General features: G+C 54.7%; 1 protein-coding gene across 2 annotated transcripts in view; it reads left to right on the top strand.

Moving 5' to 3' along the window:
• MOB2 (MOB kinase activator 2) overlaps positions 1 to 26,226 on the top strand; it is a 71,508-nt gene that overhangs the window by 35,988 nt on the left and 9,294 nt on the right. For both annotated transcript variants that reach the window (XM_030917934.1, XM_030917933.1), the window contains 2 exons: positions 23,195 to 23,355; positions 23,587 to 23,680. In XM_030917934.1, the coding sequence (XP_030773794.1) occupies positions 23,195 to 23,355; positions 23,587 to 23,680 (255 nt within the window). The remainder of the gene's footprint in view (positions 1 to 23,194; positions 23,356 to 23,586; positions 23,681 to 26,226) is intronic.

Raw genomic sequence — 26,226 nt, 5'->3', positions numbered from 1 at the left:
CGTGAAGGAAGCAGGTGAAGCCCTGGTTTCCTGACGTCACCATCTGGTGGTGGCGATGGGGGCAGGGTGGAAAGTAGACAGAGTCTGTGCCAGGTGGGAGGGCGGGGCCTGCTGTGAGCAGCAGGAGCGAGGCCGGGAGGTTGAAGGTACAGGGGGAGGAGGCACCTGACCAGCGAGGGGTGTGCAGACCCTAGAAGATGCCTGGAGGGAGAGTGGAGGAGCCAGGGTCCGGCCTGTAGTGGGCTTGAGTTTGTGCACCTGTGGCTTGCTCAGGGGCCTAGGGGACCGAGAGGAATGGGGGTCACAAGCTGGGGGTTGGGGGCAGGGAAGGAGCAAGAAAGAAGAGAGAACAGTTACCAGACAGCCAGTTACTCACATGCACATGCACGGATACACAGATACACTCACACTGGCAGGGGTACACACAGGTACACACAGACACACACAACTTCCATGGGAGCCTGAATGGAGCGTGGGTGATCCAGGGGGCAGCTCTGTTAGGATTGTTCTTTGTAAGAACAGTTATGAACTTGGGTAGATGGAGTGCTGGAAAATCTCTTTGTCCACTCAGCTGGAGGCAGGTTTGTGTTTGTGTGTATAGGTGGCTGCCCTGTGCCATGCGACCAGGGGTTTGTGTCTGTGTGTGTGTATAGGTGGCTGCCCTGTGCCATGGGTGTATAGGTGGCTGCCCTGTGCCATGCGACCAAGGGGTTTTTGTCTGTATGTGTGTATAGGTGGCTGCCCTGTGCCATGTGACCAGGGGTTTGTGTATGTGTGTGTAGGTGGCTGCCCTGTGCCATGTGACCAGGGCTGGGGAGCTTTTTTATCATCCATTTTCCCATGCATAAAATGGGTGTGGAAATAACCTGCTCTGCTCCTCTTGCAGCATTAGGAGGCTCCATCCAGATACTCGGCACGAGGGTGCGACGTGCATCCTAGAGAGACTGTGTTCCATTGGGCTCCTTCTGCAGTGCTTTGCCAGCCAGTACAGGTGTTTTTTTTGTTTTTTGTTTTTTTTTTTGAGACAGACTGTTGCTCTGTCGCCCAGGCTGGAGTGCAGTGGTGTGATCTCAGCTCACTGCAAGCTCCACCTCCTGGGTTCAAGCAATTCTCCTGCCTCAGCCTCCCGAGTAGCTGGAACTACAGGTGCCCCCCACCACGCCTGGCTAATTTTTGTATTTTTAGTAGAGACGGGGTTTCACCATATTGGCCAGGCTGGTCTTGAACTCCTGACCTTGTGATCCACCTGCCTCGGCCTCCCAAAGTGTTGGGATTACAGGCGTGAGCCACCACGCCCAGCTAGATTTTTTTTTTAAACCTTCTCTACGCCTGCCGCTACAGAGGTTGTATTCCAGGACGCTAGCGAGGCTTGAAACCTCCAGTGTTACTTTTCAGTGTTTGTACAGGGTCTGTTTTCTAGATCTGAAAACGGCATTGGCGGTGCCAGGACCCTGTGTGAACACCCCGTCGAGTTTGCATCCTTATCAGTAAAATGGGCGGGGGCAGATCTGGGGGCTGCCAGTTGAGGAACTTGAGGGATTCTGAAGCCTGGTTATTCAGAGCCGGCTGGAGCGCTGCTCTTGGACTGGCTGTTCCCAGAACCCAGCTGCTCCCTTCTGTGGGCAGGCCCTGTAAGAGCCCCCCAACCCCCTTCAGACCAACCTTCAGCTTGATGTGGGGGTGGTTCCTTTCTGAATAGTGTTGCCTATCCCTACCTTGGGGTCTGCTTGCTTCAAAAGCCATTTTTGTGGGTCCTGGAACCAAGTTCAAAGGCAGTGTGTTTGTTTCCTAGAATGCACACTTGTGTTTCCTTTATCATTTATTTACTTAGGGTCTCATGCTGTCACCAGGCTGGAGTGCAGGGGCGCAATCAGAGCTCACTGTCGCCTTGAGCTCCTGGCCCCAAGCCATTCACCCGCCTGAGCTTCTCAAGTAGCTGGGGCCACAGGTACACCATGCCAGATCGGTCATGTTGAAGATTTCTTGGGGGGGGGGGGGGTCTCTTTATGTTGCCCAGGCTAGTCTCAAACTTCTGACCTCAAGTGATCCTCTCACCAAGGCCTCCCAAAGTGTTGGGCTGGGTGGCTAAATTTGTTTTTTCTGCAGCAGGACCATGCTTTAGAGGGAGGCAGCCTTGATTTCCAATCAAAGGACTCCTTAGTAGCGGAGGGTCCGGTGAGGCTGTGGCGTCTGCTCCGGCTCTGCCCTGCAGAGGCCTATTGACTGAAGTCGGGGTGCCTGGGAAGCTAGTAGTGGAGGGTCCAGTGAGGCTGTGGCGTCTGCTCTGGCTCTGCCCTGCAGAGGCCTATTGGCTGAAGTCGGGGTGCCTGGGAAGCTAGTAGCAGAGGGTCTGGTGAGGCTGTGGCGTCTGCTCCGGCTCTGCCCTGCAGAGGCCTATTGGCTGAAGTCGGGGTGCCTGGGACGCACACGCCGATGTTCATGCGGCACCCGGCACTTAGAAGGTTCTCCGTGAACGAGGCTCTTTCCCTTCCCTTGCACGTTGTTCCATGGTTCACCTAGAGTCTTCTGACAAAGCCAGCCATTCAGCGTCTGTGCCCCAGTGTGGTCCCCTTCCTCTCAGTTCACCCTCGGGTGGCTGCTGGGCTTGCTGTGTGGTCGGGAGAGCAGGTTCCCGGCCTAGCCTAAGTGCTCTGTGCCGCAGATGTCTCGTGACACAGCTGCTGTGTAAACCCTGGGGGTCTTCTGGGAGTCCGAGAGTGCCCTGCCCTGGCTGTCTCAGACTTGCGTGAGTGCAGACACAGCGTGGGTTTCTCCCCGCTCGCTGCAGCCTCCACCTCGAGTTCTCTGGCTGGCTAAGGGAGCTGTGGGGGAAGAATTCACACATGGGGCTCTCCTGTCACCTGGGGTTTTTCAGTGCCACTTGTTTGACAGTCTTAGCTTCTGGAGCAGCTGAGAGCGTAGCATGAGTGCCAGGAGCCGCCAGCCATGCGGGCCGCCCAGTGGGCAGGTGCTGTGAGACCTTCCATGGACGAGGCCCTGGCGGCCCCAGAAAACTGCCTCCTGAGTCCAGACATCCCTTCTCACCCTCCCAGGGCTGACATCCCCCTTGATGCAGCCGTCATTGTGATTTTTGACCTCATGGGCCATTTCTCAGCTATAAATTGCGTAAGCTACTGAGAAAGGGTGGGATGCTGTCTGGAGTGCAGCCGAAGGCTGCCCCCTCCCACCTCCTTGCCCCTGCCAGTCTCCTCCCCGTTCTAGGAGCGCCCTGCTCCCATCACGGTTGGGGCAGGAGGCAAGCCTGGAGGGACAGGAAGAACCGCAGATCCCACACTCGCTGCCTAACTGGCCGCCCTGCTATGGGCCCTTTTCAACTGTACCAGATCCCACGTTCAACAGACAGGGCACGTGGCTGGCTCTCCCCCAGTCCCTTCCCTTGGCGCAGGTGCCACAAGTCCCGAGGTCTGCTCCCCCCAGATGCCACCATGGCCCGTGTTGGGGCTGTGGTTCCCTTCTAGTTGAGTGCTCGTTTAGTGCTGGCATCCGCCCTAGTGTGGGTGACTGAGCCCTGGCAAGCACCAGGGCAGAGTGTTTCATGCAGAGGTCACACCCAGTGGAGGGCGTCAGTGCTGCTGAGGATCCTCTGGCACCCTGGGTGTTGGCATCGCCTGGATGTCACTGTGCAACCGCAGGGCACGGGCGTGGACTGAGAACACGAGTGAGAGAGGAGACAGGTTGCATTCGCTTGCCCTCCACTCACCCATCGCCTCTCTGCTCTGAGGGCTGCTTTCTTGCTCTGATGCTGACTTGGCATTTCTTCTTCTCATTTAGCAAATACTGACTGCCTGTTGTCCCTGTTCTGGGTGCCAGGAGTATAGTGGACACAAGACCCCTGCCCTTAGAGGCCTTACATTGTAATAGGAGTGCTGGACAGATGTGCCTGTCTGTCACGGACTGAGGAGCACCAGGTAGGGCAGCCAGAGATGTAGGAAACGAGTGGCTGACCAGAACATGGGATGTCTGAGGAGGTTCCGGCCACAGCAAAGGGCAGGTGGCTGGCCCTGCAGCGTGAACATGCTGGGTGCCCAGGCTGCAGAGGAGACTCGAGGGACCAGAGCGAGGGGAAGTGGGGAGAGCACAGAGGCGGCATGGGGAGCACTCAGGCTCATTCGCTGCACGGCACAGGAGCCGTGAGGGGCTTTGAGCAGCTGAGGGTGGGGTCAGAGCTGATTTGCCAAGATAACACTCACAGTCACGTGGAGAGTGGATTGGAGGGTGGGGGCACAAGGGGGCCTGCCTGAGACCATGGTAGTGAAACAGGAGGCCTGCGGCGGTGTGTGGGTGGGGGACGTGGGGGGAAGAGACACCTCCAGGCTGGGCAGAGCCATGAGGACCTGCTGATGCATGGAGGTGGGGTCTGAGGGGGTCCAGGGAGGACTCCTGCATTCCTCTGAGGCAGTGGGAGGATGGAGCAAGTCTCTCTGGAGTTGCGGAGGACACCCAAGGAGCCAGTTCTGGAGGGAATGCCTCAAGTCTGAGATGCCCATTAGTCTAAAGGGGGACAGTGGGCAGGCATTGGGCCAGGAGCCCAGCGAGGAGTTGCTTTTCTTTTATACCTTTACTGCAGTCTGCTTGACATATAGTGAACCACCTGTGTTTAAAGGGTGCAGCTTGACAAGTGTGGACATGTGCATGTGTACCCCTGAAGCCACGGCCACAGCCAGGGAGAGAGGAACACACCCATCGCCCCGGGGTTCCGGTTTCCTCCTGCCTTTCTGTGACACTTCTCTCCCTATTTCCTAGCTCCCAACCACGGACAAGCTTCCGTCGTTGTGGTCACACCTTTAGTTTCCTGGAATTTCCCATGAACGGAATCACGGTGTGAACCTGATGTTCACCTGGCCTCTGTCACTCAGCACACTTGCTGTAGGAGTCTTCCGTGTTCCACGTGTTTCCCAGGTCACTCCTGTCGGTGGCTGAGGCACACTTTGTGGATGCTGAGGCTGCAGCGTGTTGCCTCCCCGCGGTGGGCGTGCAGGTCCTCTCCTTTCTGACCAGCACACTTGCAGCTGCCGTGAACATTTGTGTGCGGGTCTCAGTAGAAATAGGTGCTTTCCATGAAGTAGCTGAGAGTGTGGCGCCCGGGCCGTAGGTGGGCATAGGCTTGATGCTTGTAGAAGCTGCCCAATGGCAATTCTAAAGCAGTTCCAGTTCCACCATTTTGCATCCCCACCAGCAGCCTCAGAGCCCTGCTTCTCGGCGCGGTGGCGGGCACGTGGCATGCCCATCCCGTGGTCATCCCGCAGGCATGTGGCATGCTCATCTGTGGTCATCCCACGGGCATGTGGCCTGGCCGTCCCATGGTCGCAGCCGTCCCTTGTGTGGCTGCAGCATCCTGTGCTTGTGTTTGGCATTTCGCTGATGGCCAGTGATGTCAAGCATCTTTTCGTGTGCTTCATTTGGCTAATCATCTCTCTTTGGTGAAGTTTCTGTTCAGTCTTTTGCCCATTTTTTATTGGGTGACTTGCCTTCTTGTTATTGAGTCGTAAGGGGTCATTATCTGCTTTAGATAGAAGTCCTTTATCAGATCTGTGTGTTTGAAAGATGTTTTCCAGCCTGTGGCTTGTCCTCGTTAGGTGGCCGGAGCTCAGGCATGGGCTGTTCGTGTTCAGTCCTCTTCCGCTCTGTTTTCCTCTGCGGAGTTGCCGCTGCTGTGTCTTTGAGTTCAACCACCTTGGCTTTGCAGCGGCCCACATGGTGCTCACCTCAGACATCTTCATGCCCACATCGAGAAGTCCAGTTTGGATTTTAAGAAAAATCTTCTTTATCTCTGTTTACCATGTCTCATGTTTCTTCTGGCTTTCTGGATGGATGGGATAGAGTTAGCATGACTTAAAATGTCGTTTACTAATTCTGCCATTCGGCCATTTACGGGACTTTTCCTGTGGTTTGATTTGACTGCAAGGAAGGGGTTATTTTCCTTTCTTCCTTGAACATGTGATCTTTGATTAGAAGTAAAACATTGTGAACTCTTGTGCTGCAGGCACACATGCACATGCATACACACACGTGCACACACGCACATGAGTTTTGTGAGCTAGCAGTGCTGTGCGTGCACCCTTGCTGAGAAGAGCTCGCATCCTCGAGCCACACCTGACCGGAGAGCTCTTCCGTTGTGGCCCCGTGATCCCCCTACCATGGCTGCAATGCTGGGATGGAGCATAAATCACTCAGCTCAGGTAGCTCTGCTGTTCAGAGGAGCTGGGAGAACCGATGGAAAGCTGTCGTTAGGAAAAAGACTGGTTGGGGTGTTCATGAGGCAGCATCTCTGGAGAAATTCTGTGCGTTTCTTTGATAGAGGTTGGATTCATGGACTGATTTTAAAAGAAGGGTAAGTGATGTTGGTGGGTACACGTGTTCAAAGCCATGTGTTCAGGCTCACACCCAACTCAGTTGTAATTTTCCCGCATCACCCAGATGATTTGGAAGGAAATTCTGAACATGTTTCATCCGTGACTCTTCTCTGTATGTCTATAAAGAGAGGGATTCTTTTCCTTACACATGAGGCGTCTCATTATCATACCAAAAGTAGTGCTTTCTTTGTGACATTGAGTATCCAGCCTTTATGTTTCTCTAGTGTCTCATGACTTGTATTTAGAGAGTTGAATGTGGATTCAAATAAGGCCCATGCATTGCACTTGGATGACCGATTTTGAAACTCTCTTAACTTTGTATTTTGAAATCATCATAAATTCCTAAGAAGTTGCAAAAATAGCACAAATTCCAGGGCCACCCTCAGCTAGCCCCTACAGGGACAGCACCTTAGGCGACACTGGACCAGAGGTGACGGCACGGTGCCGAGTGGTCAGCAGGCTGCAGGCTCCGCCCCATGTCTCTGGATCCACTCCGCCCTTCCTGTTTCTTTCCGTCCACTTACTTTGTTAATGGAGCCTGGCTCCTCTTCCTGTGGTGTCTCCCAGGGTCTGAATTTTGCTAACTGCATGCTGTGGTATTGTTTAGCACGCTCTTTTTTATTTTCTATAAACTGGCAGCTGGGTTTAGACCTTGATCGCATTCACGTTCTTCTTCTTTGGAGGCCAGTTGGCTCCGCTGGTGGCTGTGTTCTTCCAGAGGAGGTGCGTAATATCTGGTTGTCTTTTTGTGTTGTTTGTAGCTACTGCTGACTTCTGCCTAGAACCTTCCTCTCCATATAAGACCGATAATCCCATCCTGAGGGCCCCACCCTATTTCATGACTTCATCTAACTCTAATTACCTCCAATGGTGCCATCCCCAAATAGCATCACAGCACGGGGGGTACGGGCTTCAACCTGTGAATTTGCGGGAATTCTGTCCATGACAATAGCCTTATGATTTAAAGTGTTACTGGCATCTAATGGAAATACAATTTTCTTTCCTTTGTATGCAAACTTACCTTTTATCAAAGGACTTTGTCATGAGTCTAGTAATATTACTAGAACACCTTGGTGTGGGTTGGTCTGAAGTGACATGTGCCTTTTCCATATGTAGTTGCAAGTCTTTTTTTCCTTTAATTTTGTCTGCCGCTTTCTCTTAAATGCTTTCTCTCTTTCCTCCTTCGTAGAAACTTTTAGTTTTTCAGAATTGATATACAATTTACAAACAATGAAATGCACGGATCTCAAGTATACAGTTAGGTGAGTTTTGATGCATCTGAATTCCCCTGTAGCCCACACCCCTGTCAAGATGCGAAATGTTTCCACCTTCCCGGAAAACACCGGCACGTGCCTTCCCAGTCAGCCCTTACTGTTTGCCTGCCACCTCCCCTCCCAGTAGGCAGCCACTGTTCTGATTTATTTTCATCAAAGACTAACTGGGCCTTTTCTAGAACATCAGATACATGGAATCAAGTGGTCCCTGCTCTTGTCTCTGGCGTTTTTCCCCCGATATCACCTCTGTGGGGCTTAGCTGTGTGTTGCATCTTAGTGGTGGTTTTATGCTTTGGGTTGCTGAGTGATGTTCTATTGTGTGAATATACTGTCGTTTGTTGAGCTGTTCTTCTGTTCGTGAATTTTGGGTTGTTTTCAGTTTCTGGCTATTGTGAACACTGCTTCTGTAAACGTTCTTGTAGGAGCCTTTATGTGGATGTATGTTTTTGTTTCTCTTGTGTCATTACTTAGCCACGGAATTATGGAATCCTACATGCGTATTTAACTTTCTAAGAAACTGCCAGCCCTTTTCCTCAGTAGTTGTGTCTTTTTCCTCAGTAGTTCCTAGCCCCACCAGGAGCGCGTCAGTCTCCTGGTTCTTGCCTCCTCCGTGCCTTGGGTGTTCTCAGTCTGTGCAGATTTAGCCATTCTGGAGGGCGTGGCACTTGCTCTTGTACTTAGTGGCCATTATTTGTCTTCCTATGTAAAATGTCTGTTCCAGTCTTTTACCCTTCTTAAACATTGAGCTGTCTCTTTTATTGTTGAACTGTAGACCTGTTTTCTATAGTTTAGCTAGAAGTCTTTTCTTGGATGTATGCCATCCGTGGTTTGCCTATTCATTTTTAACAGGATATTGAATAGAAGTGTGTGTATGATTTAATTTTGATGAAATGTTTAGTAACTTTTTGCTTAGTGCTTTTTGCATTCTAGGAAATCTTTGCCTACTTTGAGCTTGGCACAGATACTATCCTATGTTTTATTGTAGAAGCATTTGTAGTTTTGCTTTTATGTCTGAATTTCTGATCTGTCTTGGTGTGAGGTAGGGATTGAAGGTTTCTTTTTCTTCAGAGATATTCAGTTTTCTCAGAACTATTTATTTAAAACATTTTCCTTTCCCCCTGAGATTGATTTCCCACCTTTGTTGAAGTCTAGTTGACCATGTAAGTGTAGGGCTAGTTTTGAACATTATTCTATTTATGTTTATATCGGTGTTTAATACTGTAGCTTTAAGGTAAGTCTTGAAATTCGTGTGAGTTCTGCTACTTGGGTCGTCTTTTGCAAGAATGGTTGGATCCTTCAAAGTCCTTTTGCATTTCCATGTGCATTTAAGAATCCTCTTGTTAGGCCAGGCGCAATGGCTTACGCCTGTAATCCCAGCACTTTGGGAGGCCAAGGCGGGCAGATCACCTGAGTTCAAGAGTTTGAGACCAGCCTGGCCAACATGGTGAAACCCCATCTCTACTAAAAATACCAAAAATTAGCCGGGCATGGTGGTGGGCACCTGTAATCCCAGCTACTCAGGAGGATGAGACAGGAGAATCACTTGAACCCGGGAGGCAGAGGTTGCAGTGAGCCTGGGCAAGAACAGCGAAACTCTGTCTCAAAACAAACAAACAAACAACAAGAATGTTCTTGCTAATTTCTTTTAAAAATAAGAAATTATTCTGGGATTTTGATAGGATTGTATTAAGAAAATTGACATCTTAACAATATTGAGTCTTCTAATCCATGGCCATGGTAAATTTTTTCACGTGTTTAGGTCTTTAATTTTTCTCAGCATTGTTTTGTGAGAGGTTTTGTATATTTGTGTTAAGATTATTCCTAAATTTAAAAATTATATTGTAAATAGCAGCTTTATAAATTGTATTTTCCATTTATTTGTTGCTATTATATAGGAATAAAATTAATATTCTATATTGACCTTGCGCCCTGTGATGCCACTAAATTTACTTATTCTAGCAGACTTGCCACAGTTTCCTTAGACTTTTCTATTTACATAACCACGTTACCTGCCAAACAAGATGACCTTTTCCTTTCCAGTATTTATGCCTTGTGCACCTTTTTCTTGCCTCATTACAGTGGCCTCATTGTGCCACTGGTGTAAGAGTGGCACCGAATAAGAGTGGTGAGAGTGAGAAATGCTCAGAGCCCCTGCCTTGTTCCTGATTTTAGGGGAAAATCGACTCCATCAGCAGCATTTGATGTCAGCTTTAGAGTTTTTTATGGATGTCCTTTCTCAGCTGAGCGTGGTCCCTTCTGTTCCTGGTTTGCTGAGAGTTTGCATGTTTTGCCATGTGCTGTATCTGCATCTACTTGAGATAGCCATATTTTTTTCTCCTTTCTTTAATGTGGTGAATGACATTGATTTTCAGGTGTTAGCTGAGCTTACATTACTGGGTGAATCTCTCTTGGCTATGCTGTATTATCCTTTGAATACATTGTTGAATTAGTTTGTTCCTATTTTCTCGTGGAGTTTTGTATCCACGTTCATGAAGGATATGGGGCTGTAATTTCTCTGTTCTTGGAGTGCCGTGTCTCACTTTGGCAGCAGCATTATGCTGGTCCTCCTCCTCTATTTTCTGAAAGAGTGTGTGTATGGTTGGTATCATTTCTTATTTGTATCCTCGGTCGAGTTCATCCGTAAGCCACCTGCACCCGCCATTTCCTTGTAGAAAGGTTTTTAATTATAAATTCAGATTTTCTACTTCTTCGTAGGTCTGTTTTGGTAGCTTGTGTTTGGGAAAAATTTGTCTGTTTCATCTACATTTTCTCTTGGCATTTAGTTCCTTACAGTGCCTCGTTACTCGCTTAGTGTCTGTAGGATCTGTGGGAATGTCCCTTTCATTTCTGATAGTGGTGATTTATGCCTCTTTCTCTCTTGGCTTTCTGTTTCTTTTCTGCTTAGTCTGCTTGGGAAATTGATCAGTATTTTTTTTTTTTTTTGAAGTTTTCCAGGCTGACTGTGTGTTTAATTCTTCATTATTTGCCTGTTTTTCATTTCATAGATTTCTGTTTTTTCCTTCCACTTTGCATTTAAAATGCACTTCCTTTTTCTAGCTTCTTAAGGTGGATGTATGAATCACTCATTTTAAGCCTTCTCTCCTAATATGAACATTTATAGTTATAAATTTCTTCCTTAGCCCTGCTTTAACTGCATTCTACACATTTTCATAAGTGATGTTTTTATTGTAATCTTCTCATTAGCACTGTTTGATGTTAATTTTATCTCATAAAAATTTCGTTTTGGATGTATTCTTCAGTTCCAGGAATTTTTGTTTATTCTTTTGTGGAGTTTGCGATTTTTTGAGAGCCCTAATTGCTTTGTTTATTATGTCCAACCTTTCCTCTAAATCTTTGAATATATTGGCCGGGCACAGTGGCTCACGCCTGTAATCCCAGCGCTTTGAGAGGCCAAGGCGGACAGATCACTTTAGGTGAGGAATTTGGGCCAGCGTAGCCAACACAGTGAAACCGTCTCTACAAAAATACAAAAATTAGCTGGGCTTGGTGGCGCTCGCCTGTAATCCCAGCTGCTCTGGAGGCTGAGGCAGGAGAATCACTTGGGAGACGGAGGTTGCAGTGAGCTGAGATTGCACCACTGCACTCTAGCCTGGGCAATAGAGGAGACTGTCTAAGTAAATAAATAAATCGTTGAATATATTTATTTCATACTTTTAAAGCCTTTGTTACTTTCATTGTCTTTGTTATCTGTTGGCCTATTTCTGTTCACTTATTTTTCCTGGTTATGAGTTACATTTTTCTGCTTCATTCTATCTAGTAATTTTTTTGTACGCTAGGTATTGTGGTGGCAATGTTGTTGAAAGTCTCAGTTCTGCCGGGCGCGGTGGCTCAAACCTGTAATCCCAGCACTTTGGGAGGCCGAGACGGGCGGATCACGAGGTCAGGAGATCGAGACCATCCTGGCTAACACCGTGAAACCCCGTCTCTACTAAAAAATACAAAAAACTAGCCGGGCGAGGTGGCGGGCGCCTGTAGTCCCAGCTACTCGGGAGGCTGAGGCAGGAGAATGGCATAAACCCAGGAGGCAGAGCTTGCAGTGAGCTGAGATCTGGCCACTGCACTCCAGCCTGGGCGACAGAGCAAGACTCCGTCTCAAAAAAAAAAGAAAGTCTCAGTTCTGTTTTCCTCCCTTAAAGAGTAGTGTGGTTTGTTCTGGCGGGCAGTTAATTTGCTGTTGGTTAACTGGGGCCCATCTGAGGCTTGTTTTTAAGCTTTGTTAGGCCAGGTCCAGAGAACCCCTCACTCTGGGCTGTTGTACCCCAGTCCCCATGGCACAGCCATTGTGGAATCTCTGTTGAATCTGTTCACCCAAGGTGTCTCCAGTCTGGGTGTGGGAACATGTCTGTCTCCTGCCCCGTGTGACCTCCAGAACCTCTTCCTCATGCTTCCCAGAGCTGTTCTCTGCCGGGCCTTGCGGATGTTCTCTGACACCCTCAGCCATTTGTCCAGAGACTTCCTTGGATCGCTGTTGATGTTTTTAGAGCCCCTTCTCTGTGCAGCTCCATCCTGACTGCCTCCTCATCCTGCAGGTTTCAACAGCTCAGCGGCTTGACATTTCCATCCCTGCCACCGCAGCTTCTCCAGACTGCAGGCCCCCCGCGGCTTCACCGTCCCCACCTTCAGCCTGGGAGGCCCCCACGCACTGCTTGTGCGCAGGGGCCACCGTCCTGCACGGCGGTATCTGGGGTCTGAAGCCAGGAGCTTCATATATTTTACCCAGTTTGTAGTTGTTGACAGTGGAGGTGAGGTCCAATTTCAGTTACTCTGTCACAAGTGGAAGCAGAAATCTCTTCTTTCCTTTATTGTTTTAAGAAATTCTTCCTTCCCATCTTCTACTTGGACATCGTGGTGGTTTTGTATTCTTTCTAATTTAGACGTCATTTCAAAAATGGTTTATCCTCTCCTTCCTGATTCTTATTTTGCCTCTTTTTTCAAATATTTTCTTTATCTTTTCTTTCTTTTTTTTTTTTTTGAGACGAAGTCTCGCTCTTGTCCCTCAGGCTGGAGTGCAATGGCGCAATCTTGGCTCACTGCAACTTCTGCCTCCCGGGTTCAAGGGATTCTCCCGCCTCAGCCTCCCAAGTAGCTGGGATTACAAGCACCCGCCACCACGCCTGGCTAATTTTTGTATTTTAGTAGAGACGGAGTTTCACCATGTTGGCCAGACTGGTCTACTGGTCTTGAACTCCTGACCTCCGCCTGCCTTGGCCTCCCAAAGTGCTGGGATTACAGGTGTGAGCCACAGCACCCGGCCTCAAATATTTTCTTAAATCTCATTGTTTCCCTGTCTTATTGGGTTGTGTCTTCATCTGTGTTGTGTGTCTTCGTCTGTGTTGTGTGTCTTCGTCTGTGTTGTGTCTTCGTCTGTGTTATGTGTCTGTTGTGTGTCTGTGTCTTCACCTGTGTTGTGTCTTCATCTGTGTTGTGTCTTCATCTGTGTTTTGTGTCTTCGTCTGTGTTATGTGTGTCTGTTGTGTGTCTTTGTGTCTTCACCTGTGTTGTGTCTTCATCTGTGTTGTGTCTTCATCTGTGTTTTGTGTCTTCGTCTGTGTTGTGTCTTCATCTGTGTTGTGTGTCTTCGTCTGTGTTGTGTGTCTTCACCTGTGTTGTGTGTGTGTCTTTGTGTTGTGTGTCTTGGTCTGTGTTACATGTGTGTCTTTGTGGGATGTTTTAATTGGCAGTGGGGGTGTTACTCTCCTCTTTATTCTTTTTGATTTTCACTAGACACAACCGTGAAACTTTTTCGTGCTTGCTTTTAAGTGGCCCCACTTTCCCTGTGTCTTTGTGAGGGGCCGGGGGCATTGCTTTGCTGCTTCCGTAGCATTTGAGCTCCTCTTCTGCTGTTTTCACAAAGTGATTGAAAACACGAAGCTCTCCAGGAGTCTCCTTGTTGGAGGGGAGGCTACAGATGTGCAGGTGTGGTCGTCTGGCCAGTGTGGTCGAGGCAGTGATGGCTGCAGGGGTGGGCTGGAGACCTCAGGGGGAACCCCTGCTTAGCTTAGTGTAGATGCAAATGTCGCCATGTAGGTGGAGATTGAGGCGTCTGAGTGCATGTGTGTACACACGTGTGCCTCTGTGTTCTTCCAGCTGAGAGGGCCTGGAAGCAGTGACACCCACTAGCAATGAGCCCACCCATGCTCTGATCTTAGTGTTTTCTTTCTCGTTTGTGTAGACCCAGGCTGGAGTGCAGTGGTGTAGTCACGGTTCACTGCAGCCTCCAGCCTCCTAGGCTCAAGCGAGCCTCCCACCGCAGCTCCTCAGTAGCTGAAACAACAGGCACGTGCCGCCACGCCCAGATAACTTAAAAAAAATTGTTTTAGGGATGGGGGTCTTGTCTTGCTGTGTTGCCCAGGCTGGCCTCAAGCGACTCACTTACCTGGGGGCCTCTCAGAGTGCCCATGAGATTCCAGATGGGGCTCAGCGTGCCTGGCCAGGTCTCAGTGTTTAATTCATTCACTCCTTTTCTGAGGCAGGGTCTCGCTCTGTCACCCAGGCCGGAGTGCAGTGGTGTGATTCACAGCAGCCTCCACCTCCTGGGCTCAAGTGATCCTCCTGCCTCAGCCTCCCATGTAGCTGGGACCACAGACACTCACCACCAAGCCTGGTTCATTTGTACATTTTTTGTAGAGATGGGGTCTCACTTTATTGCCCAGGCTGGTCTCAAACTCTTGGGCTCAAGTGATGGTCCCTTCTTCGCCTCCCAAAATACTGGAATTACAGGCATGAGCCACCATGCCTGGCCAGTTTTTAATATTCTCCAATGAAAAAGAACCAGGGCACCCTGGAAAAGGGGCTGATTCCCGGGCCAGGGCAGGGAATGCAGGAGAAGCCTGGAGCGCCCTGCAGTGCCAGGAAGTCAGGACGTGGCCCCAGAATGAAAAGTCTGTTGATGGGGGCGCGTCAGGGGACCCAGCAGCCGACGGCAAGAGCTCCCCAGGGCCAAGGACGGACAGTGTGATTTACAAAACAAAGCAGTGTTGTGTTCTAGCTCAGAGTACAGCCTCAATAGCCGTGACTTCATCCCAGTATAAACAAATGGCTGAATATATAAACAAATGGCTGAATATATAGACGAGTGACTGAGAAGAGGCCACTGTGTGGTGCAGAACTTCCAGTAATTCCCCTCGCTACCCCTCCCGTCAGGGTGGTAAAGGGTGGTCCCTGCCCCTTCAGTGTGGCTGAGTGCAGCAGCTTCCTTCGAGAGCGCAGTGCGGGACAGGAAATACGAGAATATCTTTGCATGAGGAGACCTGACAGTCACAACCTCAGCCAGGAGGTCGGGCGGCACCTCCCGCGATGAGCCGCGCTGACAGGACGGGCCTTGGGCACGGGGCGATGAGAGGGACGTTTCCCTCTGTGCTCTTCCTCCCCACACCCACAGCCCAGCCTCATCATGAGGAGAGCAGCACGTGGATCCAGTCAGGTGTGGACCTTGCTGCGTCAATATGGATTCGTTCATTGTTAACAAACAGGCCATCCTAGTGTAAGGGTTAGCAAAAGGAAGGGTGAGTGTGGGGCCGTGGGGATTCTGTGTTTGCAGCTTCTTTGTAAATCTAACACTTTTCTAAAAACTAAAAGCTTATTAAAGGTAAAATAACTTCCGACACAGACACATGGCTTGTGCCCCCTGCCCCATCCCGCCTTGGTTCCGACTGCTCCCCGCTGCGCGGTGCCTCTGCTCCGCTCCTGTGCTCTCTGTTCCTGGCCCTGGCTGTGCCCGGAAGGTGCCTTTGCTCTTCCTTTTCTGGGGTGGCGGGGTCAGGCCACACCGGCACCTGTCACTGGCCTGTGGGCCTCTGTGGCAGCTCCCCGTGGAGTCTGCAGGGCCTGCTCCGAGTCTGCTCCTCTTCCCAGTGTGGTGTCTGTAGCTCAGTGTCTGTGGGTTCCGGCTGCCCCTCCCCCCCCGCTGCACCCCCTAAATTTTGATCAGTAGGAATACCTGCTCCCTGCACGTGTCCCCCAGTGAACAAACACAGAAGAACGTGGACGTTCCTCCGCATGCCAGCCCAGCCCTCTCAGGACAGTGGCACAAGCCACAGAGCTGCCATGTGCTGACCAGACCCACTGGGCACATTTGATGTGCTCTGCCCACCCTACCCGGCACCTTGTCCTGTTTCCCTTCCCCCATGCCACCCTCACCACTGCCTTGCCTCGTTGTCTGGCTTCTTGTGCCCAAAGCTTCCACCATCCCCAGCTTCCCTTGTGTTGTGCCCTCCAGCCCCCAGCAACTCATTCTCCCTCTCGTGGGCGTCTGCATGGCCTCCTCTGTCCAGGTCATGCCTCCCGAGAGTGGGCAGGTCTGCATCGTGCACCTTCTGGTCCCAGCCCTGCTACTCACGGGGGCCTCCCCACGCCCGGAGCCCGCTCTTCCTGTGGCTCCCTTTGCTGCTTGGGTGATCTGCCAGCGCCTGTGTCTCTGCTGTTGGTGGAGCCCCTGAGGGCAGACCGGCAGCCATGAGCACAGTGCCTGGGTGTGTGTGGCACCACAGGGCTGTGGGATGGCCTTGTTGGGGCAGAGGAAGGCCCATGGGCACGTGGACATCCTGAGCCTCACCAGGCTGTTCGTTCTGTAGAGACGAGTTCCGCACTGCTCAGAGCGTGGCTTAGGGACTGGCCTAGTGGGGAGAATGAAACTGCAGCCTGTTGGGCCTGCTGCTGCTGCTGCTGCTGCTGCTGCTTAGGGAGGGGGCGCTGGCCTGGGGCCATCCTCCTCCGCTGTGGCTCCTGGAGAGTGTCTGTGCTGGCTCTCTCCCCGTGCGCCCAGGCTGTGTATGTGCATGCAGTCGAGACACCACAGCTCCCATGGTGGCTGGCGTTGATAGGGGTGTGCCCTGGCTGCTTTCCTGATGGCTCTGTGCTCCCGGCAGCAGCTGGTGCCGCGGGCTGTGTCCTGACTCCTGCAGGGCTTCACACCGACAGAGGTGCTGGGACAGCTTCTGAGGGGCAGTGGCTGGAGATGCTGGGGTCTCTTGATTGGCAGGAAGCACAGGAAGTACGGCTCCCATGTGGGTGGGTGGGGCTCCTGATGAGCCCATGTTGTCAGGGGGCTGTCACTGCCACTGGGGTCCACACTGACTCAGGACGAGGAGACAACATTGTCCTCTCACGTGTTTGCGTTTTCGGGACGTGGCGGTCTTCTGCGTGCAGACCAGCCAGAAGAAAGGCCAGGACCATGCCCCTCCATGTGCTCCCGTGGGGAGCTGCTCTGGGCATTTCTGTTGGGCTGGGTGCCCTGTGGCCCTGGCTGGCCGCAGGCTCAGCCCAGCACCGTCCAGGCACCCCAGAAGCTGGTTGACCCCTTCTCTCTCCAGGGCCATCCAGCGGGAGAGCCACTTTGAGTGCCTCCAGCTGTGTACACACCGCAGGGCAGGGCGGCCCATCTTGTCTGTCTGTCCCCAGCCCGAGCAGTGACTGGGCTGGGCTGGGCCGGGCAAGGGTGAGGGGGTGCCATCAACCTGGAGCTCATCAGCAGAGCTGCTGCCTGTGTTCAGAAGGGCTTTCCTGGGGGCTTGGCAGCAGAGGACCTTGAGGTGGACCCCGGGACCTCTCTGATGGGTCCTTCTTGCAGGCCGAGGACGGTCCTGTCCCTTCCCTTCTGGTCCCACCCCCACCGCCTTTTCTGACAGCCATGCCACTTTGGAAAGGCCGATTCAGATGCTCCCTTATTTAACCAGCCTTGGCCGGCCCTGGTCTCTGGAAAGGGAGCAGCTGTTTGTCTCCGCCAGGCGTCCCATTGGTCAGGGAGTGAGGGTGGAGGGCGGAGAGAGGCTGCAGGGCCCGGCAGCAGGCACTTGTGAGTGCTGGCCAGCCGGCACCCCGCCCCACGTCCCCTCCTCACCTCCCCATCCCACCTCCCCTCCTCACCTCCCCATCCCACCTCCCCTCCTCACCTCCCCATCCCACCTCCCCTCCTCAACTCCCCTCCCCACCTCCCCATCGCCCACATCATGCTGGGAGACCACTGCAGTCTCCCTGAAGACCAAGCCCTGCCCAGCCAGTCCCCACAAACCGGACTCTGCTGCAAAATGGTGCTTCAGGCCGTCAGCAAAATGCTCAGGTAACACCTGTCGGCCTGGCCAGGGGAGGGCTGTGTAGGACGTCTGTCTCTCTGTCCTGTTCTTACCCCTAGGACGTCAGGTTGGGGAGGCAGCGGACTGTGTCCATGGCTGCCCTTCCCGTGTGGCCAGCGGCTGTGCAGTGAGCTGTGCTGGTCAACCGGCATGCTGTCCAGGGCAGAGGCAGCTGTGCAGTCCCGGGCCAGCCTGGCGGGTTTGCTCTGGAGCCCTGCCGAGTCGAGCTTTGCTTAGCCGCCTGCACTTCCTGTTGCTCTGTGGGAGAGGAGCAGGGCTCGGTGTCCTCGGCCTTCGGGGCTGACCCACCTTGCCAGCACAGGAGCCTATACCGCCTCCGCCCGCAGCCGGCAGGGTGTGGAGCCTCCGCCACCAGCAGGTGTGCCTGTCTTTGTCCTGGCCCTCGGCTGTGGCCTGGGCAGGGGCTTCAGCCACTCAGGCAGAGGTGACCTGGAGCCTGTCCTTGTGTGGCCTTGTCCAGAGAAGTGGCATGGGGCTCCTGGGCGCCTGGTTTTGTGCTGGCTGCCATAGGGATGTTGCTGGAAAATCCATTTTTGACACTTTTCTTACCTGTACTTTCTCTGACCTGCTGCAGGGGTGCCTTCCTGCCCACACCACTCAGCTTGGAGTGTGCACAGGCGTGTGTGGGCATGTGCGCCCGTGTGTGGGAGCGTGCACCCGTGTGTGGGGGGGTATGCACCTACCTGTGTGTGGGCATGAGGGACCAGGGGAGTGGGGCAGGCACAGCCAGCTGCAACAGTGGGCGCATCCTCCCTGGTAGAGTTGCCTGGTAGGGGCATGAGGCGAGCGTGGCCTGCTGGACGTGCCCTTCAGGGGTGGGGGCTGCGGCACGCATCTGCATCTCCGTGCCTCTGCCTGTCCCTGGGCACCCGGCTCCATCTTTCTCTTCATGGGTTCCTTCCCTGTCTCCTGATCACCTGTGCGTTCAACACGGAGGACTCCACAAGTAGACACAAGGGTGCCTGCCGGGGACCCTGCCAAAGATGTCCTATCTTAAGGTGAAACTGGGAGGTTTTGGAAATGTGTGGGCAGGTTGGCAGAACTCGTTGAGTTCAAATCAGGAACGGTGTCTGACATCAGTAGTGTGAGGGGACTGGCATGTGTGCGTGTGTGTGTGCCAGTGTGTTTGTGTGTGAGGCCAAATGCTGAAAGCAGCTCCACAGAAAACACAGAGGCAGGCCTGGAGCCCAGCCAGGCCCTAAGGAAGACGGGTGGAGTCCCTTCCCTGGGGCTCAGGAAGGTTTCAAGGGAAGCGATGCAGAAGCCACTCTGGCTGGGAGCTGGATGCGTGGAGGGGCCGAGGCGCAGCAGAGCATGGCAGCCACGTGGGGCTGAGGTTCTAGGACAGCAGCAGCACCTGCCTGTGTGGACGTTTGGTCTGAGGTGTCTGCAGGCATTCCTTGTGCCATCTTGGCTTTTTCCTTCTCAGTGGGTGTCTCTGCAGAGGGCACAGTAGGCTGGTGAAAGCTCGCTTTGTCTGGGGCTGCTGACCTGTTTGGGGGGTCAGACAGTTAAACTCAGAAGAGAAGAAGTCACACTCCACAGCTTCCGGCTGGCCGAAGCCTGTGGGAAGTGCAGGCTGTGCTGAGAGATGGACAGGGGCTCCGGGGGGCCTTCCCACCCCTCGGCCTGAGGCCCTGTGACGGAAGTGGGGTTAGCCCCCAGGGAGAACTCGGGTTAGAACACTGTATTAGAAATGCTGTTCTCAGGCCCCACCCAACATCCAGAAGGCCACATCAGAAATGTAGGGGTGGGGGTGGTGCCAAGCACCCCAGCATGTGATGCCCTCCCCTGCATGTTGGGGTGACAGGAGGCGCCCGTGGCGTGCACCCTGAGTAGCAAGGTGTGCTGAGCCGTGGGTGGCTGCTGGGGGCTCTGCCTGGCCGGGTCTTGGGGAAAGGGGTCACTGGGACCCTTGACTTTCAGGCTCTGGGCGGACCAACCAACACTGACACTCAACGCAACCAAGGAGTGTGAGGGACCTGGTGCAGAAGGCTGAGTGGGGTCCAAGGACCACGTCGTCCTCGGAGGCGGTGCCTGCGGGCCTCTCTCTCCTGCACCCCACACACTGCCTGGTCACCATATTTTTCCAGGCCTGGGCTTGGGGACTTGCATTTCTGGGCCCCTGGTGCCTGCCCCACCGCTTGGCATTGACCTGTGGTGGGAAGTGCCAGACGAGGGCCACCTGCTGCTGCCGCCCACCCACCTCAGGGTCTGCAGGCTTCTCTTGACTTCCATAGCAAGTGCGCTTTGGGTGAGTGGGGGTCTCTGAGCCTGGGAGCACCCTGTTCCTGTGGGCCGTGGAGCCTGGCCAGGGTCCCGTCCCTGTGATAATGAAGTTGATGCTCGTGGCACAGGCGCGGGGCACTTGGTTGTGCTGTCCTCGTCCCTCAGGGTGGACGAGGAGTGGGCAGCTCCCAGCCCACTCTCCAGTTCCCTCTACCTGTGAAGCAGTGTGCACCTGCTGTTGGCAGAGTGAGGCCCCCTGTGTGGTGACTGTGTGGCTGTCTGCGTTCTCCACAGGAGCTCAGCGCCACTGGTGTCTCCCTGTGCCCCTTCCCCTGCCCACCAAATTCGTGTCCAGCAGGGATTGCCTCTCTTCCCGGTAGGGATCGGTTACGTGCTGGGTGACAAGGAGGCCGACTGGCACAGCGTCATGGGTACCACTGGCGAGAATGGGGAGGGTGGCATTTGACAGGCTCTTAAAGGACCAGGAGAAGTTTGCCAGGCCTGCTGTAAGATGGGCAAGTTGGCAGAGCAGCAGCTGGTGCCCACAAGCAGGGTGCAGACCCCTGTGGCGGGCAGGACAGGGCATCTGGAGCAGGGAGGAGGGTGAGTCTGGTGAGTGTGTGGGAGGCAGGAGGGAGGTGGTTCTCTCCGGCCCAGCCCCTCCCAAGTGCATGGTGCCTGCCAGGCGGAACCCAGACTCAGAGCCCACCTGTTGGACTGGGAACAGTGTGAGGGACTTTGTTTTGGGGGTTGTGCATGCACCATCTGCCTTTCTGCTTCTTCCAAGTGGTCACAGCAGCCCTGTGGGTGGGCTGAGGTCCAGTGTCCACTCCCTGGTCCTTTCAGTGCTATCTCTGTCCTGCCTGTGGCCGGGGCCTGCTCCCTTAGTCCTCCCTCCACATCCAAGGACTTGGTCTTTCTGTGCGCCAGGCTGCTGGGAGCGGGGTGCAGGGTCTTGGTGCTTCCCTGGGTGAGGGACAGCTGGGCCCCTTGGCCACTGAGGCTGTGACCGGGCAGACCCCTGGGCCTGGACGGCACAGAGCCTATTTCAGAGCCTGTGAGCCTGCGGGGGAGCGCAGCAGAGTTCTGTTTTCTCCACTGGGCAAAGCCAAGAATGACTAAGGGCGAGGAGGGTGCTGCAGGGGTGTCCTGTGCTCTGAGGCCTCCTCAGCAGCTGCTGCTGGCTTGGACCAAGCAGTGGGCTGCCCCAGGGTGACAGCTTCCTGCCTGGGCCTGGGCCTTCGCTGAGAGCCTGCTCTTCTGGGAAGGAGAGCACTTGAGGTCAGGGAGACGTGGGTGCTGCCAGGCGTTTGGGGCTCTCCCGTGGAAGTCCCTCTGTTGGTGCACGCATAGCCCTTCCTGGAGCAGAGGCCGTGTCCTGCGCGTCCCCTTGGTCCTACTACCTTTGGGTCAGTGCCTGTCCTCCTGCCCCATTGGAATGAGTGACCGGGTCCAGAGAAGGTGGGCTCGCAGGAGGCTTGTCTCACAGTGCACCAAGCTCCAGGGCCTGGCCAGCCCTGGGTGCTGGGGACAGGGTGAAACTGGGGGAGCAGCTTGGGGAGGCACAGCCTGGAGGGCCTGGTGCACACTTTTCTTCTGTGTTCTAGGAGAGCAGGTGCGGACAGGAGGAGGCAGGGAGGCTGAGGCGCCAGTGCTGGAGTGGTGGCTGCTCACCACCTCCTGACCACAGCCAGAGCCTGGGAGGGGGAAGCCAGGTCTCCAGGCTCCGCCCCTGCCCAGCCCTCTCTGAGGACCAGAGATGGAAGGTAACCCCGGCCTGGAAGGCTGGCGAGAGGGCAGGAACTGTCAGTAGGGCAGCGTCCCTGAGCGGGCCCTGGGGCACACCCTGAGAGTGAGTGAGCTGACAGCTGCTCTTGCTGGCAGCCCTGCATGACCGCCAGGTAACCACCACCAGGAGCTTGCCAGTTGACACAGCTCCTAAGACACAGAGCAGGGAGATGGCTTGTAGCCCGCTTGGCAGCCTGGGCCCCCACTGCAACCCACCCTTCCAAATGGGAAGGCCAAGCCCAGGCTGTAGCTGCCTGGGTGGGGTGTGGTCTGCCGTGAGAGCTCAAGGCAGGGAGGTGCAGGCCTGCCTCCTGGTCAGGGCCAGGCCCAGCGTCATGGGGAGAGCCTTCCCTATGGTGGACACGCTGGGCATGGCCTGGCAGAGGCTGGTGTGGAATCTGGGTGCCTCGCTGTGCTGGGGCGAGGGGCCGTAGGTTACACGGAAGCTCACGTCCCTTTCTGTCCCACCTCTGTACCATGGGGACCCCGAGTGCCTGCGCTGCATGTAGCCCATCCACACCTACAGCTCCTCTTCCTCAGACCCCACGCCCTGCGCTCTGGAGGGATGGCGGAGTGGGAGCGCCGGGCCCATGGGCCCTGCCCCTGCCCCTGCCTGGCTGTGGCCGCTCCCAGCACTGCCCCCAGAGGCCTGCGCGGGTCGCCTTTTAAGGCGAAGATCTGTTGTGAGAAGCTGAAAGGGAAACATTTCCCTGGCAGTCAGGGAGCATTTTTCTCTGTCTCTTTCTCTTAAATAAGCCATTAGCAGCTTTTCAAAACAAGAAAGGAAAAGAATAAGGACAAGGTCAGGTTGCTGCAAAGACCTTTGTCCCCGTCCCCATCACCCGGTGGCCTCCCCAGGCCTGGCGGACGACAGGAACACTGGAGCTGCAGGCCAGGCTGCCGCCTGATGCCAGGGCCCCGTGCTCTTAGGCCAGCCAGGAAGGCAGGTGCCCTTCACAAGGCCTGTGGTGTGTTTTCACCAGGGCCACCAGGGGCAGGGGCCGGCCATGGCCGACTCAGAAGAAGCCAGGAGTGCGAGAGTTTGCTTCGCCTTTCCTTCCGAGAGCACTGGAAACCCGGAAGCTGGGCCATGGGGGCCCTAATCCTCGGCCCCTCCCTGGTTGGAGGAGGTAGTGAGGGGTGAAGATGCCCTCTGTGCAGGGGCCCGTGGTGGCAAGGGGGAGCGCCCACCCTTCTTCCCAGGAGGCGCCATGCAGGGCAGCTCCACGGGCTCCTCTGCGGAGCAGCCTCACTGTTGATGTCCCGTGGGTGTCCTTTGAGCCTGGCAGGGAGGCAGGGTTGCCCCGATGGGCTCGGGCAGCTGCCTCTACACCTGCACTGGCCAAAAGTGACCCTGTGGGCAGGCCCTGGGTCTGATGGGCATGCAGTGACCACACCATGTCTCCTCTCTTGGCAGGAAGTCCAAAGCCAAGCCCAATGGCAAGAAGCCTGCTGCGGAGGAGAGGAAGGCCTACCTGGAGCCTGAGCACACCAAGGCCAGGATCACCGACTTCCAGTTCAAGGAGCTGGTGGTGCTGCCCCACGAGATTGACCTTAACGAGTGGCTGGCCAGCAACAGTGCGCAGGGGCCTGGGGGGGGTCCCCCTTCCCTCCTCCCCGCTCCTCCTCGAAGCCCCTCCTCAAGGAGGACCCCCACAGCTGTGCTCGGCAGCCCCCTGCTGTGAGGGGGGAGAGTGGCCGTGGACAGGCAGAGCTCACCCAGCCGAGCTCCTGCACCTGTTGCTGGAAGCAGGGTGGACGGGGTGGCTCGGCTCTGGGGTTTTTCACGTCTGGCTCCTTCTCTTCCAGCCACGACATTTTTCCACCACATCAACCTGCAGTATAGCACCATCTCGGAGTTCTGCACAGGAGAGACGTGTCAGACGATGGCCGTGTGCAACACGTGAGTGCTGCCTGGCTACAGCCCGCTCCCTCTTGGGAGACTCGATGGGTTCTGAGCCCCCGCTGCCCCAGGCTTCTGTCCTCTCAGACTCTGGGCTCACCTGGAGACCCTGAGAAACCTTGGCGCAGGCCTTCCACAGCATTCACCTTCCTGTGGAAGGGCCATAGACTGGGCCAGTGGCCCAGCCACCCGGGTCCCCAGTGGGGCCCAGAAGGTGCAGGAGCGGGTGGGAGTTGACGGGCTGTGTTTCTAGGGACAGAGACGTTCCCAAAGGGAATGCCCTAAGATTGCAGAGAGCCCTTCTCCACCGGCTATCGTGACAGCTCTGGGTGGGACAGTGAGGGCTGGGCTGGGCAGGCCACAGCTCCTTGCTCGGCCAGTCATTTCGTGGGAGCTCAGGTGCCTTCTCTGTGACCATCCAACATGCCCAGGGCTGGTAGCTCTCTCCTGGAAGCACTGCGCCCTGATTTCCACAGTAAGTGTGTATCCCTTAGTGGCCCTGAGCACGCCACTTGGGTAGCACGGGGAGGAGCGCTGCCAGGCCTGGGTTGCTGGAGGCAGCCTTGGAGGTTGCAGGCAGGAGGAGGCTGAGTTTGCTGGGCTTAGCCTGGGATGTGTGCGGCTGAGGAGGGCGGAAGCTTTTCCCTGATGTCCCGTTATTGTCAGTACACACAGGTCAGGGACAGAACGTGTGTTGTGCGTGCGTCCTGAAAGTCATCTGGCCACAGACGTGGCTTTCCTGGCTCTGGCACAGGGAGACATGGTCCCTAGACAAAGCTGAGTTCTGCCTTCAAGAAGCCACGGGGAGCTTCTGCACAGGCAGGTGGCAGGCGTCCCCTTGGCTTTAGCCCTGCTGGGCCCCGCCCTCATGGCCCTGATGGGTCACAGCTGGGTTTGGTTATGGGTGACACGGGGGCAGATGCAGACAACAGCTGGCTCCACTCTCTTAATTCCCCAGGAAGATGAGGTGTCACAGCCAGGCATGGCCCAGGAAGATGGGGACAGTGCTTACGGCCTTGAGAGGAGCAAGCTCAGTGTGAGATGGCAGTGGCCTCTGTGGATCAGGCATGGAGACGGGTCCTGAGGTGGCAGGGCAGTGCCCGAGAGCTACACAAGAGCCTCGTGTCCGCTGTGGCTCTGGAGCCACTTGTGGCCAAGCGCTGGCTCAGCAGCTCTGCTCCTGGGCAGGTGGGGCCTGGCACCCTTTCCAGCGGCTCTGCTCCTGTGTATTCTGTGGTGCTGGGTTTGTTTGGAAAGGGGGTCCTTGGAGGACCATAGGATGTGGTGTTGGGCAGACCTGCGTCCCGTTGGAGGGCCTAGGCCACCTAGATGTGCCTCTCAGTCCTTCTCATCTGCAGCTGGATCACGGTGGTGGTAAATGTGAACCAGATGTGCCTCTCGGTCCTTCTCATCTGCAGCCGGCATCACGGTGGTGGTAGATGTGTGTGAACCAGATGTGCCTCTCGGTCCTTCTCATCTGGAGCCGGCATCACGGTGGTGGTAGATGTATAGATGTGTGTGAATTAATTTCATGTAATGCCTTCCCAGGAATCCTTTCAAACCAAGGGACAGAAATCCACTCAAACTAAGAGAAACACAGAGGCTTCTCAGAGGGCCTCAGGGCCACTTGCCACCCAAAAGACCAGCAAGTCTGCCTGGGTTGTGTGAGGGCCCTGGGGTTGAGGCGTGTGTCCTCCCTGCTGGGGCCTGTAGGGCAGTCCCAGAAAGTCTGATGTCTGACTCCTAGGGAGAGGAGAAAGGGGGCAGGACCAGAAACACATTGTGGCCGTAATGGCTGAGAACACAAAGACACAAACCTGCAGACTTAAGAAGCTGAGCAAACCCCAAATAAGGCTCACAGACACGTGCAGATGCACGCAATCAAACGCTGAGAACTGGGGGCGAAGAAAAAACCCTTGGCAGCCGTCGTCTGTCAGCAGCCAGACAGCGGTGGTCCGGTACTGACAAGAGATGCCGCAGTGAATGACCGTGGCGCTTGTTAGAAACCTGGGAGACCGGAAGGAAGAGGGAAGCCCCACACATCTTACAGTGCTGGGAGAAAAGAAAGGTCACCCCAGAATTCCACATCCAGCCAGTGTCCAGAGTCACTCAAAACCAAGAGCCCTCACAGCCAGCAGACCTGCTCCAGGGGCTCCCTACAGCGTTTTCCTGACAGGAGGGCCTCCTCCCCCTGAGTATTTGTGGAGACGCCAGTGATGGTGCAAGAAGACAAGAGCAGTGTCTGACAGTGCCCTTGCAGCGCCGTTCCCAGGGCAGCTGTGGCAGCGGCGGGGCGTGTGGTGGCGGTGCGACTGTGGGCAGGAGAGCTGCTATGCTCCAGTGGAAGTGCACGTGTGGGTGCCATGGAGAGCACGTGGGGTTAAGGTGCGTGTTACAGCCCTTTGAGCAGGCCTTGCAGAGCTTGTGTGAAGAGACGCAGTCAGAATCAGAATAGGTAAATTTAAATGAAATATAAAAACATTTCAATGGCCCAAAAGAAAGCGGGAAAGAAGAAATACCATAAGGAATGAGAAACAGAGGCAATG

This window comes from Rhinopithecus roxellana, chromosome 15 (genome assembly GCF_007565055.1).
Source record: "Rhinopithecus roxellana isolate Shanxi Qingling chromosome 15, ASM756505v1, whole genome shotgun sequence".
Taxonomy (NCBI): domain Eukaryota; kingdom Metazoa; phylum Chordata; class Mammalia; order Primates; family Cercopithecidae; genus Rhinopithecus; species Rhinopithecus roxellana.
The sequence above is the reverse complement of the archived record's forward strand: the minus strand, read 5'-3'. Positions and strand labels throughout refer to the sequence as shown.